General features: G+C 51.7%; 6 protein-coding genes and 1 non-coding gene across 7 annotated transcripts; 2 read left to right on the top strand and 5 right to left on the bottom strand.

The window, feature by feature from the left end:
• Window positions 1-341: 341 nt before the first annotated feature.
• BZA05DRAFT_438113 (uncharacterized protein) lies at window positions 342-2,362 on the bottom strand. Its single transcript, XM_051486477.1, has 4 exons — window positions 1,902-2,362; window positions 1,115-1,854; window positions 636-1,057; window positions 342-610 (listed from the first exon to the last, which is right to left on the bottom strand). The coding sequence occupies exons 1-3, from the start codon at window positions 2,014-2,016 to the stop codon at window positions 707-709; spliced, it is 1,206 nt and encodes a 401-aa protein (XP_051337226.1). The 5' UTR covers window positions 2,017-2,362; the 3' UTR covers window positions 342-610; window positions 636-706.
• Window positions 2,363-3,098: 736 nt separating this feature from the next.
• On the bottom strand, window positions 3,099-6,447 carry BZA05DRAFT_357119 (P-loop containing nucleoside triphosphate hydrolase protein). The gene is made up of 4 exons (XM_051481426.1): window positions 5,913-6,447; window positions 4,663-5,849; window positions 4,484-4,612; window positions 3,099-4,433 (listed from the first exon to the last, which is right to left on the bottom strand). The coding sequence occupies exons 1-4, from the start codon at window positions 6,391-6,393 to the stop codon at window positions 3,327-3,329; spliced, it is 2,904 nt and encodes a 967-aa protein (XP_051337225.1). The 5' UTR covers window positions 6,394-6,447; the 3' UTR covers window positions 3,099-3,326.
• Window positions 6,448-6,582: 135 nt separating this feature from the next.
• On the bottom strand, window positions 6,583-7,829 carry BZA05DRAFT_406151 (class II aldolase/adducin N-terminal). The gene is made up of 6 exons (XM_051484484.1): window positions 7,720-7,829; window positions 7,635-7,657; window positions 7,544-7,582; window positions 7,096-7,487; window positions 6,961-7,044; window positions 6,583-6,908 (listed from the first exon to the last, which is right to left on the bottom strand). The coding sequence occupies exons 1-6, from the start codon at window positions 7,760-7,762 to the stop codon at window positions 6,779-6,781; spliced, it is 711 nt and encodes a 236-aa protein (XP_051337224.1). The 5' UTR covers window positions 7,763-7,829; the 3' UTR covers window positions 6,583-6,778.
• Window positions 7,830-7,968: 139 nt separating this feature from the next.
• On the bottom strand, window positions 7,969-8,049 carry BZA05DRAFT_t237. Its single transcript has one exon. It is a non-coding gene; the product is annotated as a tRNA-Ser (tRNA).
• Window positions 8,050-8,478: 429 nt separating this feature from the next.
• BZA05DRAFT_458066 (uncharacterized protein) lies at window positions 8,479-9,517 on the bottom strand (the record flags this gene model as incomplete). The annotated part of the gene is made up of 3 exons (XM_051487591.1): window positions 8,479-8,766; window positions 8,829-9,078; window positions 9,132-9,517. The coding sequence occupies 3 exons, from the start codon at window positions 9,515-9,517 to the stop codon at window positions 8,479-8,481; spliced, it is 924 nt and encodes a 307-aa protein (XP_051337223.1).
• A 1,326-nt stretch (window positions 9,518-10,843) lies between these two features.
• Window positions 10,844-11,784, top strand: BZA05DRAFT_406148 (uncharacterized protein). The gene is made up of 3 exons (XM_051484483.1): window positions 10,844-11,150; window positions 11,237-11,434; window positions 11,492-11,784. The coding sequence occupies exons 1-3, from the start codon at window positions 10,858-10,860 to the stop codon at window positions 11,571-11,573; spliced, it is 573 nt and encodes a 190-aa protein (XP_051337222.1). The 5' UTR covers window positions 10,844-10,857; the 3' UTR covers window positions 11,574-11,784.
• A 2,772-nt stretch (window positions 11,785-14,556) lies between these two features.
• Window positions 14,557-17,145, top strand: BZA05DRAFT_357114 (calnexin precursor). Its single transcript, XM_051481425.1, has 3 exons — window positions 14,557-15,056; window positions 15,149-15,332; window positions 15,400-17,145. The coding sequence occupies exons 1-3, from the start codon at window positions 14,877-14,879 to the stop codon at window positions 16,770-16,772; spliced, it is 1,737 nt and encodes a 578-aa protein (XP_051337221.1). The 5' UTR covers window positions 14,557-14,876; the 3' UTR covers window positions 16,773-17,145.
• The last annotated feature ends 279 nt before the right edge of the window (window positions 17,146-17,424 follow it).

The raw sequence follows: 17,424 nt of genomic DNA, 5'->3' as shown, positions 1-17,424 counted from the left end.
AGTGAGTTGGTCGACATGTGCGTGGTGGTGTCTGCTGAGGCCATGGAGGGCGTGGACGTTGTGGATTGCTGCTTTTTGTTTTGACAGGCGCTTTCCAGGACAACGTGAAGGCACAAAAGCCAAGGCTCTAAGTCGTTCTTGGCGACGCGTCCGTCACGTGTCACGTGTCACCTAGATACATGCGATCACAGATCCTGGTTCGACATTTGGTTGTGCCCCACCAGAATTAGTTAGGTGGTTAGTGCGAATCGTCGCACAATCACTCTACTTCTTTGATGTCAAAGTTGTTCACGTAGAAGGTTCTCTTTATGTTGGGTGGATCTACCCACGCCGAGGACGAGCCGTCTTAACCATGAACCGAGCGCGAATAGAGCAGCTGCATCCAAGACGGGAACTAGGGTTCTGGTTGAGAATTCAGCATCTATCACTCATCGCATTACCGATCACTTCAAATTCGCACATAAGTGAGAGGACCATCGCATTTGTGACCGGATACCCTCCCAATAACCCAATTTACACTCCGTCCCTGCCCACCCATTACCTGATCTGGTAAACCCACTTTTATATCAATACCACGAAAGCAAAGCAAAGCAAATCCCCCATCCAACTCTCCACCCCGAACAACACACAACAACGATGCGTTACGCCACAAATTCCCGAAAGAAAACAAAAAGAAAAGAAAACTTTACTCAACACTTGCCATATCCTATTCGTCATCAGGATCCGCTTGTGAAAATGACGGCGACGGCGGAACCATCAAGATCCCCGACGCAGAAGCCCTCGGCGTGGAATCACTGGCACATTCCGATGGAGGTCGTGGTGACGACGGGGTATGGATGGGTGAAGGTGCTGATACCTGCCTCATCTGCAGGTGCGCCCTGGGCGTCTCGTTATCCATTTCTTTTCGCAGTGCCCCCGCACTCAGTGGCGATAACGATCGCTGTTGGATGCTCATGGCTTCATAGGATCTGATGCTGCCGGGAGGACTGGTGGCTAGTATTGTGGGTGGCGCACTGCTGGAGCCTTGGTTATAGGTGCTTCTGGCTTTGCTTTCTTCCTGTGGATGGTTAGTTGTTGGAAGATATATTGGAGGATGGGAAGACGGTGAACGTACCATGCTATCTGAACTCAGCCCCCGTTGCATGGTGAGTCGTTTCGCGTGTCTCCACATCCGCCGCCGTGCATCCCCGTCATCTATCAGTAGATCTTCATACCTCACACCGTCATCGTCGTCGGTGCCAATGCCCAATCCCATAGCATGCGTACTCTCCCCATCGCTACTCCTCGGAAACGCATCATCGCCGATAACGACGGCATCGTCCTCATCCTCACTCGGCCACAGATCCATGCGACTCCTCAAACTATCGCCCTGACTCGCCAAACTCGACTCCGTCCCACTCCTCTGTCTCCCATGGCCGCGCGTATAGGTCATATCCGCCGTGCTGCGCTGCGGATGCTCCTGCAGATTCGCCGCCGACGGCTTATACCGCATTCCCTTGCCGCGGAACCCAAACGAGGAAAGAAACCCAAACATGTTGGTCCCAGGAATCACCGTCGGGTCCGGGCCCACACCGCCGGGGTGCGTGCTCTTCCTCAGCAGGCCGCTAGGACCGGACGCATCGTTCACAGCGCCGTAGAACATCCTCTCGTTCCTCGTCGTCGGCGATTGACTCCCGCTCCCAGCCAGCAGGCGGTCAAGCTCGTCGGTCCCCCATGCTAGGAACCCGCGCGACGCACGCTCATCGGAGTCGCTGTCGTAGTCGTCATAGTCGTAGAATGCGAATGGAAAACTCGCTGCGCTGCGGCGCGCGGTGGCGGTGGTGATGGTGGTGGTGGTGGTGATGGTGGTTTTTGCTTGCGGAACGCAGGTTGGTACAGCAATCTATCAGGGAGGAGAAAACAAGGCTCGAGGTATGACTTGTGAAGGTGAGCAGCCGGTGCGCGCATTTTCGACGGCGGACTCAAGCGAGGTCGAGAAATGGTCGATGTTTGGCGGATGCGGGGGTCGTGGCGCATCTTGGATGTATCTAGGAGAGCCGGTTTCGAGCGTGTGTAGTGTAGTGTGCGAGGTAGTTATCGCTGTCGTCAATTCAAGCAAGCACCGTCTCACGGGACAACAACCGATGCTGTGTTGGCGGCGCTGGTGATTGAAGGATGGGAGGGGATGGGGGAACAGGAATCACAGGCGCCGCGTTACAGCGAATCATCAACCCTGTTTGTGCTTCAGCCCGAGTCCGGGGGATCTGCGCGTGGTTCGTATGGGTTGTGGGGAGGTCGTTCTTCGGCTTTAGAACGTCGGCAGCGCAGGCAGGCAGGCGGACGACCTAGAGTTCGTCGTTAGTTAGTGTTGACGTCGCCAGAGTGCATACATAGAGTTACATAATCGACGGTGAGGAGGTTATGTAATCGTGCGCTTTTGGGGAGTTCCATGTGGTTGATCTGCACAGGGCGGTTCTTTGGTTGGCGCTACACTATGCAGAGTATATGTACCGGTATGTAATAACTACAGATTGCGCTGCGAGCTGAGACGACCCAACCCCACAATGGTAGGTATTCTATTGAGAGCAACGGACTAACTATTACTATAAGTAGTACATATATTACAATGCCCGCTGCTCGCCTAAACAATGAGTTCTGTCGTGCCCGTATGGTCCGGAACGCCTGCAGAATTGAAATGTCGGATGGAAGCTGGATTCGGGCAGTGTACAGATCGTGAAGGGAAGGAAGTTCTCTCCAGATTTTAGGGCGGCATCTCTGGCTCTCCGATTCATGTCCGGATATGCACTGAAAAGCACATAACGACCAACGTGAAGTCATCGGATAACCTGCATACACACGCACACTCTCTCGATATCCGTCTGCTTCACACTGACCACGATAACATCATTCGAGATGTTGTGTATAATAGCATAGTCTAAGTAATTATGTGCTTATATAGTCTCATTCAAGTGTGTAGGTTCTGTAACAAAACGCAGCATCCGACTGCTGCCAGAGTAATCCAATAGGTATACACCAAAAGCTCGTGTTAACGGTTAACCCGATGTCGTAGACGTTTGCTCCAGTAGGCCTACTTATTCTCTGCCGAATTACCATGTTAACCCGGTATTCACACTGATATACGTTCTCCGCTGGTAGCAATCGCACCCCATTTTTTGCTATTATACTTATACATTAACCCCAGAGGAGCAAAGCAAAGGAAGCCCATTCCTGCCAAAACTTATAAGAGAATGAACCACGCCAAACACCTCGTTGTATGATAGACAAGATTACATCTCTAGCCAAACGGACACCTGGATCTGCCCGCCCCACGCTCTCCGCTCTCCAAGCTACATCGTCTTCTGTCCGCTCCCAGCCCACCGAAAACTATTCAGCAAGTCTGCAGCGTCGGGAAGACTCGAGTCCGAGTCCGAGCCGGCAGTGGAAACCTTCTGCCGTTTCCGTTTCGACGTCACGACAACGTCCTCGTCGTCGCCACTCGATACGAGGGGAGGAGCTGCCAGCTTCACCAGCTTGCCTCGTGTGCGAGCTTTTGGTGGCGGTGGTGGTGGTGATATAATTTCCACATCATCGTCGTCGCCATCGTCAGTGTCATTCCGTGCCCCCCTCTTCTCCTTCAACTTAACAGGTAGTTTTCGTTGGGCCAGTAGGGGTTTTGCCGGGGGTTTTGCCGCTGGTCTTACGGGCTTGAACGCCAACGTTTTCTTGGGGCTCTTGAGGAGATCCCGGTCGAGGGTACTCTGGAAACGCTCCAGTCTGGCGTCGTCGATTGCTCGCATGCAACCAATCATATTAACAAAGCGTTTTGTGACCACACTATGGGGCACATGTTTTATCGGCCCCAGGTTTCTCTGTGTTTCTGGGAATTTGTCTAGACGCGGGTGCTCGACGATCACGGTATCCTGACCCGAGAAATCCTGGATATAGTGTCGGTGCAGCTCCAGCTGTTCTGCCTCTGTGAGTAGAGCAGCGTAATCGTCGAGTAAAGGGGCTAATGGCTCTTCGTTCGTCCCACCCGGAGCTCCGCTTGCCCGGGCTGCGTTTTCCGATTCACCACCGGACGAATCGGTGGACAGAACATGCTCCTTTCCTATCCGCGACGCTTTGGTAAAGCCAGTCTGGACACCTTCGGGCATGAAGAACTTTTTGATTGGCGCCTTCTTTTTTGTCCTGGGTTTCCGTTTGTCTGGTTCCGGTTGCGTGTTTTCGACTGGTATTTCGATGTGTTTTTTGTCTGGTTGAGGGTCGATATCTTTCGGGATGATGCGAGGAGACAGCTCGTGGGGGAACGAAAAGTCGGCTCCTGACGCAATCTTCTTTTGCATCACTGCGTAGTTGTCCAGAGCTCTTTTGTATTTGTCGTGTTCGCGTCCTTCACTGAGAAGAACCAGAACGGAGCCTACCCGTTTACGACCTGTTCGGCCCATACGTTGCAACTGGAAGAGTAATCAGCAATGTCCATCGTCAACATAGAAATGGGGCTTACAAGTCGGATGGGTGATGCTGAAGTGTCGTAGCACACAATCAAGTCAACCTCTCCAATATCCAGTCCTTCCTCTCCAATACTAGTCGAGACTAGAGTATTGTATGTTCCGTCAGAGAACTTGGAGATGATCTAGGAGCAGTCGTCAGCAAAAGTGGCAGTCTTAGGACCAGACAGTATACATCAAGCTGTTGTTTCTGTGACATACCAGCCGAATTCTTCCCAGAATTGGCCTGCCCCACAAAAACATGCGGGCGGATTAAGGGTTCGTGTCTCCGGAGCATTCGCGTCACCTCTTCTGCGCTATCTCTGAAACTCGTAAACACCATGATTCTGGTCTCTCTTTTTGTATCTTCATCTTCGGCTTCAGAGAAATGCTTCAGAATCGCATTGACCATGAAGTCGACCTTTGGATGACCGGAAAAGTTGGGATCGGCTACGATTTGTGCTGCTCGCTCAAGAACCTGTGTGAAGGGTTTTTCCTTGCGGATCGAGTTCACAGCAGACTTGGTCACTTCTTCGTCGGTCTCATCTTCCCGCGCATTGATCAGCTTGTCGTAGAAAAGGCGAACGCCGTGCGTCTCCAAGAGACCGAGTGGATGCGCAAGACTGGCCAGATTCTTGAAGAGCTTCATCAAACCGAAGAAGTAGCCCTTGTTCATGTTCCGAGCCTGTGCAGAATTCCTCCATTCTCCCATCGCTGATATTACACCGAAGGGCGTGAGGTTTTCGGCTCTGGTTTGATAAAATGCTTTACCAGCGTTCAGCTTTTTCAATTGCGGCTCCAAACATTTGCAGTACAAGTCCCTCAGCTCGACCATTTCCGGTGGCATGGAGAATGTCTGAACCTCAAGGTTCCGCCTTTGGATATACTGCCGGATATCGAGGGATTCATCGGTCCGGATTTCTACCCTGGATATACCCAAACCGTCGATGACACCCTGGACAGCCTCCACGGTGGAGCCAGGCGTCGCTGTAAGGGCAAGCAAACGGAAGCTGGTATTTTCCCTCCGTACGAGCTTCACGACTTCTCCGTACGCGTACGCACCAGTGGTCCGATGAGCCTCGTCAACCACCAGACATATGATTCTTTTCGGATCGCAAAGTCCGTTCTTAATATCATTCTGCATCGTCTGTGGTGTCGTAAAGAATACCCTCCGTTCCTCCCAGTATTCTTGCCGTAGCGCTTTCGGCACACCGCCCGTCATCGTTGCTGTTTGACTCCGTGGTATTCCGGCGATAGTGAAGCAAGCCTCGATCTGTTGGTGAACGAGTGGTTTGGTGGGCGCCAGGAAGGCAATTTGTCCTTCGGGGGCCCATCGGAACCAATTGAGCATGACCGTGGCCGCGATGAATGTCTTACCCAGACCTACGCAGCACATAATTCAGTGGGAGGCCTTCAACGGAGAAGGCACCGCGCGTCCGTACACACCTGTGGGGAGAGCACATAGTACATTTGATAGCAGTGCACGGCGCACTATATTGTACTGGTAGTCGCGGTACGAAACATTGATTGGGTAGATCCACGTCTTTGCAGCTTCGCGGTCGATCTTGTGGTGTGTGGGCTTTTCTTCCTGATTTGACAGTGGCCAATTCGCTCTCGGTCGCTGCTGCTGCTGCTGCTGCTTCTGCTTCTGCTTCTGCTGCTGGGGTGAACTCGCCTCCACCACCGAGGCCCCGAAAAGTGTTGTTTGTCGTAGGTTTCCTCGTGGAGGTATGGGAGCTTGCGAGAACGACATGAAGTCGTTCATCTCGATATCGGCGTCGTCGATGAAGTCATCGGGTGGCAGGAGGTCGCCCCCATTGCTTATGGTGCGGTTCGCATTGGAACTGAACTCTTGTTCGGCTTGTGTGGCGGCGGCTATAAATTCGGAATCGTCGATATCGCTGCCGAAGTCTTCGTCACTGTCCATGGTAGTTTTTAAGGTGGGCGTTGGTGAGGCGTAAAATGGAAGTAGAGTTTCAAGGGAAAACGCGACGCGACCATGATCCATGCAAATTTGTCGAGCTCGCATAGACTAGGTGACACAGTTGTGTGACGTTGCGACCACGAAATATCACTCGAGATTCTACTGAATGTGGCTCATGGAATGGGCTCGGTGCCTCGGGAGAGCCCCATTATGCAAAGAAAGACAAAAGCTTTTTTAATGTGCATGGTAACCGTACAAAACCCCCAAACTCCATCATACATGGTACTTCAGGTAGAATAAGAATTACGGTCGCGGAGAAGAAAGGTACCGTCCGGCACCATCCAGCAACGCTGCCACAAGCTAGAACCACCATCCACCCAGTATCTGTTTATTCTACAGGAGCAATCGCTCCCGCTGGATCAAGCCCCAACTGCACCATCTTGACGCCCAACTCAAAAAGGTAGTCCAGGCTTTCAGCCTGTGTCTTCGCTTTCCACACCGTATCGCCCCAGACGTAGCTGCTGCATTGTTAGATGGGTCCCCCCGCTTGCCAAAAAGATGGCGACTTACACTCCGTGCCTTCGCACCAGCACCGCGCAGGTGTCCGGGTACTCCTCGATGGCTTTCTCCAGGCTTTCCCTCAAATCCTCCTCACTACGGGGATCTCAGCAGACTGTAGAAAGGAAGCGTGACAATAGCACTCACTGCGCAGTGTTCTCGATGATAGGAATCGTCAAAGTATCAAAGAACCCCATGTAGCCCCCAGTGGACGGCCTGGGGATAGCCTTGATCTGCTCGATGTTCGCGATTGACCAGGTCTTCCCTTTTGTGAGCAGCGTGCACAGGACCGCAGCCTGGGAGTGGGTGTGGATGCACGCTCCCGCGCCGCGCTTGCTGAACGCCGCCATGAACAACGGGGTGCACGCGGAAGGCTTTAGATCCACGGGCTTGCGAAGGTAGGTCTGCGTGGGGTAGTCCATGACGAACATGTTGTCCGGCTGCAGTCGCTCCTTTTGGACACCCGACGGCGCGAGGAAGATGTGGTCATGGTCGGGAGTGCGCTCGCGAATAGATATGCCTCCGCCAGTACCAGTGACCTAGGGACTGGCCATCAGGATGGGTTGGGCACGATGCGCGATATGAGGAAAGGTACCCAGCCAAGAGTGTAGAAGTTGCGGCAGAGACTGCAGATCTGCGGCGCTGTAAGCTTGGATGTTGTTGGCTGGGGAGATGAAGGAAAGTACCAAGTTAGCGGGGTGATTTGGGTCTGGACTGATGAGTCAGTTCGAGACGTAGCTAATCGAGAAGCGAGGATGATATTCTGCTTACCATCGGAGCAGATCAAGGCTTCGGTATTGTGGTCGGCGCACATGGTTAAAAGCTAGAAAGATGGCGAAGATGAAGGGTTGCGGTTGGAAAAGTTTTTGGCGGGGTCAAAATAAAGTGTGTGATCGTCGCCGGCACTCTACTTTTAGGCTATCTACATGACCATCATCCCTGAACACGTCAATGCCGAGCGACAGTCCTGCTGGTAGTTGTGCAGTCAAAAGCATCTCGCCAAAAAAAACAAAAACATAGCGACGTCGACAGGACTCGAACCTGCGCGGGCGAACCCAAGAGATTTCTAATCTCTCGCCTTAACCACTCGGCCACAACGCCTGTTGTTATTTAGTGCACTTGACATAGAATATAATCCAACAATCTTCAGACGAATTGCTAGCTAATTAACGTAACCACATGATTCGCCATAGTCCCGATAGGCTGCATGCGAAATAAACCGAAGATCTCTCTCTCTCTCTCTCTCTCTCTCTCTCTCTCTCTCTCTCTCTTTCAACTCTACATGGAATTCTCATTCACTCTAATGCTCTTGTAGCTAGTAAACACGCAAACACTCTTGATTTACATGATACATTCATGAGCAACTGGAACTTGGGGGTAAATGATACCCCGAAAAAAACCAAGTCTCGCCAAAAAACAATCAAGTCTGGCCAAAAAAACAACAAAAGTATAAAACGTAAAACAAATGTCATTGAACTTTTAAAAAATGCAAAAAATGTAATCACCCCTCACATCCCCCTCAAATCCCCCCTACGCCTCATCCTCGCCTATTTTCCCCTCGCGGTACTTCTGCTTGAGCAGAGTCAACTGGATATCCTCCTCCTCCCCGGAGCGAAAGAGCCAGAGAAGATTCCACGCGTTGTCTTGTAACTGTTTCTTCACTGGTCTTCCGTGCTCCCGGCCAAGAACAATCATCAGCTCGTTGAGCGATGATATGTTCTTGGCCGTTTTGTCATCCGGCTTGTCGGTGGGGATTTCCGCGGTGCCTGGGGCGTAGCGGACACCGAATGCACTCCCAGAAGGGGCAGTGTGGGTAATCTAGTGCACAATTATTAATCTGACCTCCCTAGGAGAGTTACGTGATCGAAGAAGGTGCATACCACAGCATTCTTGCGAACCCAATATCCTTTGCAAGATCTCTTGAACTTCCTCCGAAGGCTGAAAACATTGCCCACCTTGATCTGACCAGCCCGGAAAATCTCGGACAACGTGACTTTGGGGGCCGTCTTGCGGTCATTCTCCTCCACCTGCTTTTCTTCCTCGACCTCGACATCTTCCTTCTTAATTCGTGGCTTCTTGTTGCCAGAGCTCATGCCACCTGTCGTGAGCCGTCGAAAGACTCCCTTCCAGCTTCCATTCTATCCCAATTCTGCGGCTCAACGTCTATCTTCCTCTTGAGATACTCCCGCTTGATATCCTGCCTCATCCTCTGACGACCACCGCTTCCCGTTTCAACATCTTCTTCATACTCCTGTTGGAAAGCAGGACTCGAATATTCTTCGCGGGGTTCTTGCTTGATGTCAATATCTTCGTCCCAATCCTCTTGCTTAATTTCGAAATCTTCGTCCCAATTCTCTTGCTTGATGTCGAAATCTTCCCCGTGGGGTTCTTGCTTGATGTAGAAACCTTCGTCCCAACTCTCTTGCTTGATGTCGAACTCTTCGTCATAATCCTCTTGCTTGATGTAGGCATCTTCTTCGTGCCAGATCTCTTGCTTGATGTAAGCATCTTCTTCGTCCCAATTCTCTGACTTTACGGAGTCATTCCAATTTCCGGTATGTTGTTGCATGGCGGCTGCCTCTTCGCCCCAATGCTCTTGCTTCACACCGACTGATTCGCTTCGAGACTCTTGATGCATAGCAAATTCTTCGTATTCGGATTCTTGCTTAATATAGAAATCTTCTTCGCGGGGCTCTGACTTTTCGTAGCAATTTCAATTACCGGTATATCTTCGCATAACGGTGACCTCTTCGTCCCAATGCTCTTGCTTAATGTCGAAATCGTCGGAGCGGGGTTCTTGCTTAATTTAGACATCTTCGGAGCAGGGTTCTTGCTCCATGAGAGATCCATCGGATATCCTCACAGGGCTGAGGCTGCCGAAGAGGCTCGAGTATTGCGGAGACATGTTTAAGGATGCGATTGGATGAGATGAGAAGTGTGAATGAAAGGTAAGGTACTTTCGTGAGGTTAGTTGATCTTGAGTGGAGAGGTTGCGAACGTGGTGTCGAAAATTTGTGGTGTTGTGGTTGGTTGGTTGGATGAAGGAAGTAGGGTGTGTGTGGTAGGAAGTAATTGTGAGATGAGAGGTTGTAGCGGGAAGAGAGGATGGAGGTTGGAGGTTGGTGAAGCATCTCAGCCTTGTAACTGGCAAGTCTGATATTTTTTGCTCAAGCCCTAAAGGGCGAATTCTCTCCATCACAAGCAAACAACCTCAGAATGAATGGTAAGTCTGATATTTTTTGCTCAAGCCCTAAAGGACGAATTCCCTCCATCACAAGCAAACAACCTCAGAATGAATCGCCAGTCAAGAATCGAGTACTACTCTATGACTGAATAATTGCGCTAAATTTATATACAGAAAGCTGATTGGCGAACGCCGAGGCTCAAGCGAAGTGAAACCTAAAATATAAAATTACTTCTTAAAGTAATTCTTACTTAAGTATTAGGATACCACTACAATTATTGCGCGCATGCGTCAAACTCCATCCGCCAAATTCTCCAGGTAATACGAGCTGGATCCGATGGACCGACCGAGATTTCCCAGCTCTGGCTCGTGTGCAACGTAAACACCGCGATACTTCCATTTGGAGACACATCGTTCCCGGTCCCTTGTGCAACTTGTAGGAAAGTCTGTATACGAATGGGATATGTACAAAAATAACAACCATGTGCAGGCATGACGCTCGTGGCGCACGGCACGATGTCGGTTTCGCCAATCGAGCCGATGGATCCATTGGACCATGCGTGGGGAATACGAGCTGGAGCGAGGACGCATCCGGCCTGTGCCGTGCGTGCACTGCGTGGGCGAATGGGCGGGCATTCGGCCCCCACCTCCATATGTGTATAAATTGCTGGCTCGGGCACGACTCTCAAAGAGACTCTTTTTCTCGCCATCAAAGAAACTCGCAAATGAAGCCGTCTATCCTCTTCACGCTCCTCTCCCTCCTGCTCTTCGCCACCGTCTTCGCCCAGGAAGGACGGTGTGGCCCCGGCAGACCGAGATACCGCACTTTCCGACTGCGTGCCGACACTCGCGCTCCAGCGCCTATCAATACCTGGGGCTATCTCGATTGGCGTCTCGGGTGGTTTGCTACGCCCGGGCGCAACTACCGCGGGTACATTGAGCCGTACGGGAACCGCACCGATCCCTCGCAGGCGGGATGGGGAAAACTCCACGATGCTTCCGCGCCAGAAAATATTCTGTATGTACTTACTCGTCTTCTGTGTTTCTGCGAAAGAGAGAAGGGGTATGCGGGGAGGAGAGAACTAATGTGCCGGTGTGTGGTAGTTGGTTCCGTCCCACTCACGGAAGTCCGATGTACTACGTCTTCAGCAGCGACCCACAGACCGACACAATCCCGGCATTGACCTTGTGGGATAGCTTTGCTGTCATCCGCGGTGCTGACGGTCGGAACTGGCTGGGATATGGGCAGTCTACTGGTAGTTGGATGGGCTGTAGGAGCGGCGATAATTGGAGTTTGTATTGGTGAGTTTCCTGTTGATGAAGTATGATCAAGTAAATTATTGTTGACGAGAGTATTAGGGGCCCGCAAGTGGGTCCACCGCAGTGTTCGATAATCTTCGGCCTCGAAGTTATCTACGACCGCCGCACTGTTTGTGGTTGATGACAGCTGGTAAGGATCGGGCTACTTCTCTAACGAATTATGATGATGAAAGTTTTTTTTGTACTGTCTTTGGAGGATCAATGCTGGTATATTACGAAGGATGGCGGGGAATCTACGGAAACACCATAACAAATTGTCTGATCTGGCTCTTTCACAATAAATGTCTTTCGCAATATTTGTCACACGTGCTACCACCATTCAAATCTACACCTCTATATCTCACATTCATACGCCTACTCAACTTAGGCCATACTGTTGAATAGTCCGCACTCCCTACAAAATCGTCTGAATGTTTAGAATTCTCGCCAAAAACAAATGGCGTATCTACTCCATCAGTGAATAATCCGCATGGCTTATCCTGAGAGATAGATGGTACATACTCAGCTAATAAAGCTTGAATATCCAAGTTCCTCAAGCCGATTACCTAGGTCGGCCAAGGCTCAACGCAGCCTTAATGAGAGTCATTCACGAAATCGCACTCGTTTTATTACCACTCGACAAACTCGACAAACTCAACAATTCCTTGCAGCAACTACTTCTATGTATTACTCCGCATAGTCTAGATAAGTAGACTGAATACGATTACGTAGGATGAGACAAGCAAACAAACCCTTTCAACAACCATTTCGTCTGGCAGTCGCACCGACTCGTCTATCTATGATGTTATGCTAGAAATCGTATGCGATTCTATGATCAACCGCAAAATCAATAATTGGCGCCACATATCAATGCCTTTCCACACCCACCCACCCACACACATAAGCCGGAAACGACCAACCCCTCGGAAACGCGGTCGGTCCGGCCGTCGTCGGCTGCTTCAGCCTTCTGCACGATTGGGTTCTTCATTTACCGCGCAAGCTTACATATCCTCCGGATATGCAGGTACATACCAGATAAATGCAGATTGCAATATGTTGACGGAGTATATATCTACTGCATAGTAGAGTCGGTGACATACCTAGGTTAGGTAGGTAGCCGATCACCGGATTCGTCAACGATTTCGTCGTGCCGATAGCCACCCTGCCTGTCTACCCTGCGGAGCCATGGAGCCGCGGACTGTCGTCTGAAGTATTGCGGTTTCTAGACGCGGCGGCGGTCTTGTGGTCGTTCCCAAGCGCAGTATGTAGAGGGCACATAAGAGCGGAATATGTAACATAAAGATATCCGCCTAGGTACCTACTCGATAGGTACTATGCGGTTGGTGATGGAGGGCTACTAGTAGGGAAACAAAGTCTTCGGCTTCATTGCTTTTTGTACAATGTATGTACTATGCATACCTATATGTGGTTGCTTTTCTCGACCATAGTGGTACATACATTAGGTACATACCACTTCTCAAGGTGAGTGGCTTCCCCGCCTATGCGGCGTCGAGCTGTTCCCCGCTGCTCATGGTCGGCCGTACGGGAACAGTACCCGCAGCCGCAAAGCTCGGCTTCAAAGGCGTCTTCATCCCGAACCCGACCACGAGTGATCCTCGCTAGAAATTTCAGAATCCCATCCGCGTATGTATGTTCCTCTAGGACCTCCGCCATTCTGCATTTTACTCGAAATGTTTACATTTTTTGGATAGGATCCTGTGCGCCTCACCTCACCTCACTCATAGAAGTTTGTTATTTTGGCTAATCATGGTATGTAGCAAGGGTTGTGATGGAGCGCAGACCTCAGACCCCAGACCCCAGACCCCAGACTCCAGACTTCAGACTCCAGAGTCCAGAGGGCTGATATCGGTACTTGATTTAGCGCTCGTTTTCAAGCATGGGCTGAGCCCTAGCTTTACACGCCGTATAGATTCTTCCGTCTGGAGCCTCGGGATGATACTTATCCCGTATTGACCTCCAAGGCTGGATGGCAGAGGGCTCTAAAGCCTTTGGATACTCTGGTGGATATTGGCGGAAAGATACATGAGTGTCTTTTGACCTCGTTCAAGTGCTCTTGGGCGGTGTCCTTCCGTGATTTTGTTTCCAGGGAGAAGGTGTTTTGTTGTACGAGTGTTATCCTACCTAAAGTAGCTGCTGAAAGGCTATATATACCTCACGTATCTCACTTTGAGTCAGTGTTAGCTTCCCAGGGACTGAAGCCTGCGCAGCATGATGTTGAGATGTCGGAAGTGAATGCTCGGCCTGTACAATCAGATGGTATGTGCATGTCTGCCCGAACAAGCTAGCAGAACACGGCGTTCGGGCTCATGGTAACCGGCGGCACTTGGATGGAGATGATTTCTGTTAACGGCCGCATCGTGCAGAGAGCAGTGTACATACTTCCGGAGCTTGTGATTGGCAAACTTTACACCTTGGCAATCACATCGAGCCAAATTCTCCGCGTGCTCGCCACTTTTCACCAGTGATCCTCGAGAATGCTCGAGACTCGCCGGTGTCGTAGCGCACGCAGAGCTGGAGACTTCCGCAGCATGCAGCATGCAGCCATCGGTGGTGGTTCTTGCGGCTATTCTACACATCCCGTATGCAGCCAACCGGGTATTACACAGCAGTAACCGGTGGTCGGCGCCGACGGAAGATTCGGTGATGGTGGAAAGACACAATTGCAAAAGCAACTGGGTAATCTACGTGGAGCCGTTAGATAAACTTTTCTGCAGCGGCTTGTGGGGTGGTTCTGTGAAAGATCTGGTATACGTGGACCCTGTCGTTGATACTGCGGCCGCGGCCCCTTCAATTTCGCGCAGAGATACTCATACTGCCACCCAAGACTCGAGAAACAAACACATTTCGCGACAATTTGTTCTCACCAACACACTCGCCGTTACGGTCGGGTCTCGAATTTGGCGTCTACGAAGAATTGAAAGCTGCCTGGGTCGAATAATCCAAGAGAAACCCAAAATGTCATGCCTTCATCTAGAACCTTCCACGATTCCGCGTGCCAGGCGGTGAAGACGGGGTTAGGGTTTTCGTCGCGCATAAACCGCCTTTCCTTCTTGTTTCGGATCGAGTTTAGTTAGCGTAGCAAGTAGCGTAGTACAGATGGAAGTGGTAAAGTGGCCTCTTTCAGGGTCACGCAGTTGTCTAAACCCGATGCGCTGAATCTCCAAAGTGTCCTCATCACTTACAAAACCCAACACGAGCTCCCTCTATCTCTGAGACTTCTTCTCAGTTCTGCTTCTCACTCCAACAACTCGACTTCACCCTCGCTCCCCCCTCCTCCCTACGAAAACAAACTCAAGGAATCGGATCTCTCTCCCATCCTACTCCCATCATCGATTGCCCCCCTCGGCTTCCACCTCGACACTGTCGTGCTTGATACCTTCGTTATCCACCTGAAGCTCTACCCACTTCCCCCAACACACACAACATGCGTTTCGCTCGGAATGTGGCCTTTGGCCTGTTCTCTGTCGCCCTTATGGGCTTCGGCAACTTTGCTGTCGCCGATGAGCTTGACGATGTGTTCGGTGACGCTGCTGGATCCTCCTCCACAACCACATCAACCGTGACCAGCACGTCGACAATCGCCATTGAGAAGCCCACCTTCTCTGTAAGCTTCCCCTGCTCCGAACAACACCAATCCGTGCGCGTGCGCGCCCACTCCTGCGTTCTCTTGCTAATGAGACATTTCCCCACCTCTAGCCGCTAGCTATCACCGCATCCTTCTACGAGCAGTTTACCGACGATTGGGATTCCCGGTGGAAGATCAGCCATGCCAAGAAGGAGCTGAAGGATAAAGATGCTGCGGAGGAGTGGGCTTACATCGGCCAGTGGGCTGTCGAGGAGCCTATTGAGCTTAAGGGCATCGAGGGAGACAAGGGATTGGGTATGTTTCCGACTTTGCGCTGACACGTGTTCGGAATGGTGGAGACTGACGAGCTGTTGCTATCTAGTCGTGAAGAACGTTGCCGCTCACCACGCCATCTCCGCCAAATTCGACAAGCCGGTCGACAACACGGGCAAGACCCTGGTTGTTCAGTACGAAGTCAAGCTTCAGAATGGTCTCGAGTGCGGTGGTGCCTACCTCAAACTCCTCAAGGAGAACGCCAACCTTCACGCCGACGAGTTCTCCAATGCCTCGCCCTACGTGATCATGTTCGGACCCGACAAGTGCGGTGCTACCAACAAGGTTCACTTTATCTTCAAGCACAAGAACCCCAAGACCGGCGAGTACGAGGAGAAGCATCTCAGCTCTCCCCCGATGGCCAAGATCACCAAGCAGTCCACCCTCTACACCCTGATCGTCAACCCCGATCAGACCTTCGACGTCCGTATCGACGGCAAGAGCGTCAAGAGTGGCAGCCTCCTCGAGGACTTCACCCCGGCGGTGAACCCTCCCACCGAGATTGAGGATCCCGAGGACAAGAAGCCCGAGGACTGGGTTGACACCCCCAAGATTGTCGACCCTGAGGCGAAGAAGCCGGAGGACTGGGATGAGGATGCGCCTTACGAGATTGTTGACGAGGAGGCCACCCAGCCTGAGGACTGGCTGGAGGATGAGCCCGAGTTCATTCCCGACCCCGATGCCAAGAAGCCTGAGGACTGGGATGACGAGGAGGATGGTGACTGGATCGCCCCCACCGTTACCAACCCCAAGTGCGAAGAGGCCAGTGGATGCGGCAAGTGGGAGAAGCCCATGAAGGCCAACCCTGCTTACAAGGGCAAGTGGATCGCTCCCATGATTGAGAACCCCGCCTACAAGGGACCTTGGTCGCCTCGCAAGATCCCTAATCCCAACTACTTCGAGGACAAGGAGCCTGCCAACTTCGAGCCCATTGGTGCGGTCGGATTCGAGCTGTGGACTATGACCAAGGACATTCTGTTCGACAACCTCTACATCGGCCACTCGATCGAGGATGCCGAGAAGCTTCAGAAGGAGACCTTCGACATCAAGAAGGCCGTCGAGATCGAGGAGGAGGCCGCCACCGCCCCCAAGGCACCCGAGCCCCCCAAGGAGATCGGCAGCTTCCAGGAGGACCCGCTGGCGTTCATCAAGGCTAAGCTCGAGCCCTTCATTGCCGCTGCCCAGATCGACCCTGTCGGAGCGATCAAGGCCTTCCCCGACATCGCCGGCATCATCCTCGGTGTCATTGGTACCATCATGGCCATCCTCATCGGCCTCCTGACCACGGTCTCCAAGCCCGCCACCGTCAAGAAGGTCACTGTCGCTCCCGCAACCAAGACCGAAACCACCGCCACCACCACGGGTTCCTCGAGCGAGACCGAGAAGCCCAAGGCTGCCCGACGATCCTCGAAGAAGGCTTAAGCGCATCGCTCGGGATGGATGAAAGGAGAGGGATTTGTAAATTAGATTGGAATGGGAGAGTCTGCAGCCTTTCGGACCGGTGTTTAATTTTTTGCCTTTTCGGGGGTGAACTTGTTGGGGGTTGGGGAAACGATGTTTACGAGGAGGGGGGAGGGGGTTTGATTTGAAATTTCCTTTAACAAAACTGTCTTTTTCTTTTTCTTTGCTGGGTGTTTTGTTTTGTCTTGTTCAAGGGTGTCCTTTTTTTTGCCGTGCATTTGTAGCTTTAGGTTCCTTGCGTTGTGGTCTTCTTCCTCTTCATTTCCTTACTTACTTTCTTCCTTCTACCGTACGGGTTCTAAAAGTGGACTTTACTTTACGTATCTACTTGTGGTCCTGGCGGATCGTTGATGTGATGTGATGTGATGTGATGTGATGTGATGTGATGTGAAACTGAAACTGTGAAGAATGTGTAAACGGATGGGCTGCGAGGGGGTTCTACTACAGGTCAGATGGTCGTTGTGGAATGTCGGCATCTGGTGGACGGACCGGTAAACGGACTCAGCCAGACGACAGCCAGACGACAGCCAGACGACAGCCAACGGGTACGTTCGGAGCTCAAGAGTCAAACAGCTTGAAGCGCGGCCGAGTTGACTGACTGCACAAGATCTCA

Source organism: Tricharina praecox (assembly GCF_024521635.1).
Source record: "Tricharina praecox strain CBS 144465 chromosome Unknown BZA05scaffold_22, whole genome shotgun sequence".
Lineage (NCBI taxonomy): Eukaryota > Fungi > Ascomycota > Pezizomycetes > Pezizales > Pyronemataceae > Tricharina > Tricharina praecox.
Note: the sequence above shows the minus strand (reverse complement) of the source record. Positions and strands in the feature narration are given on the sequence as shown.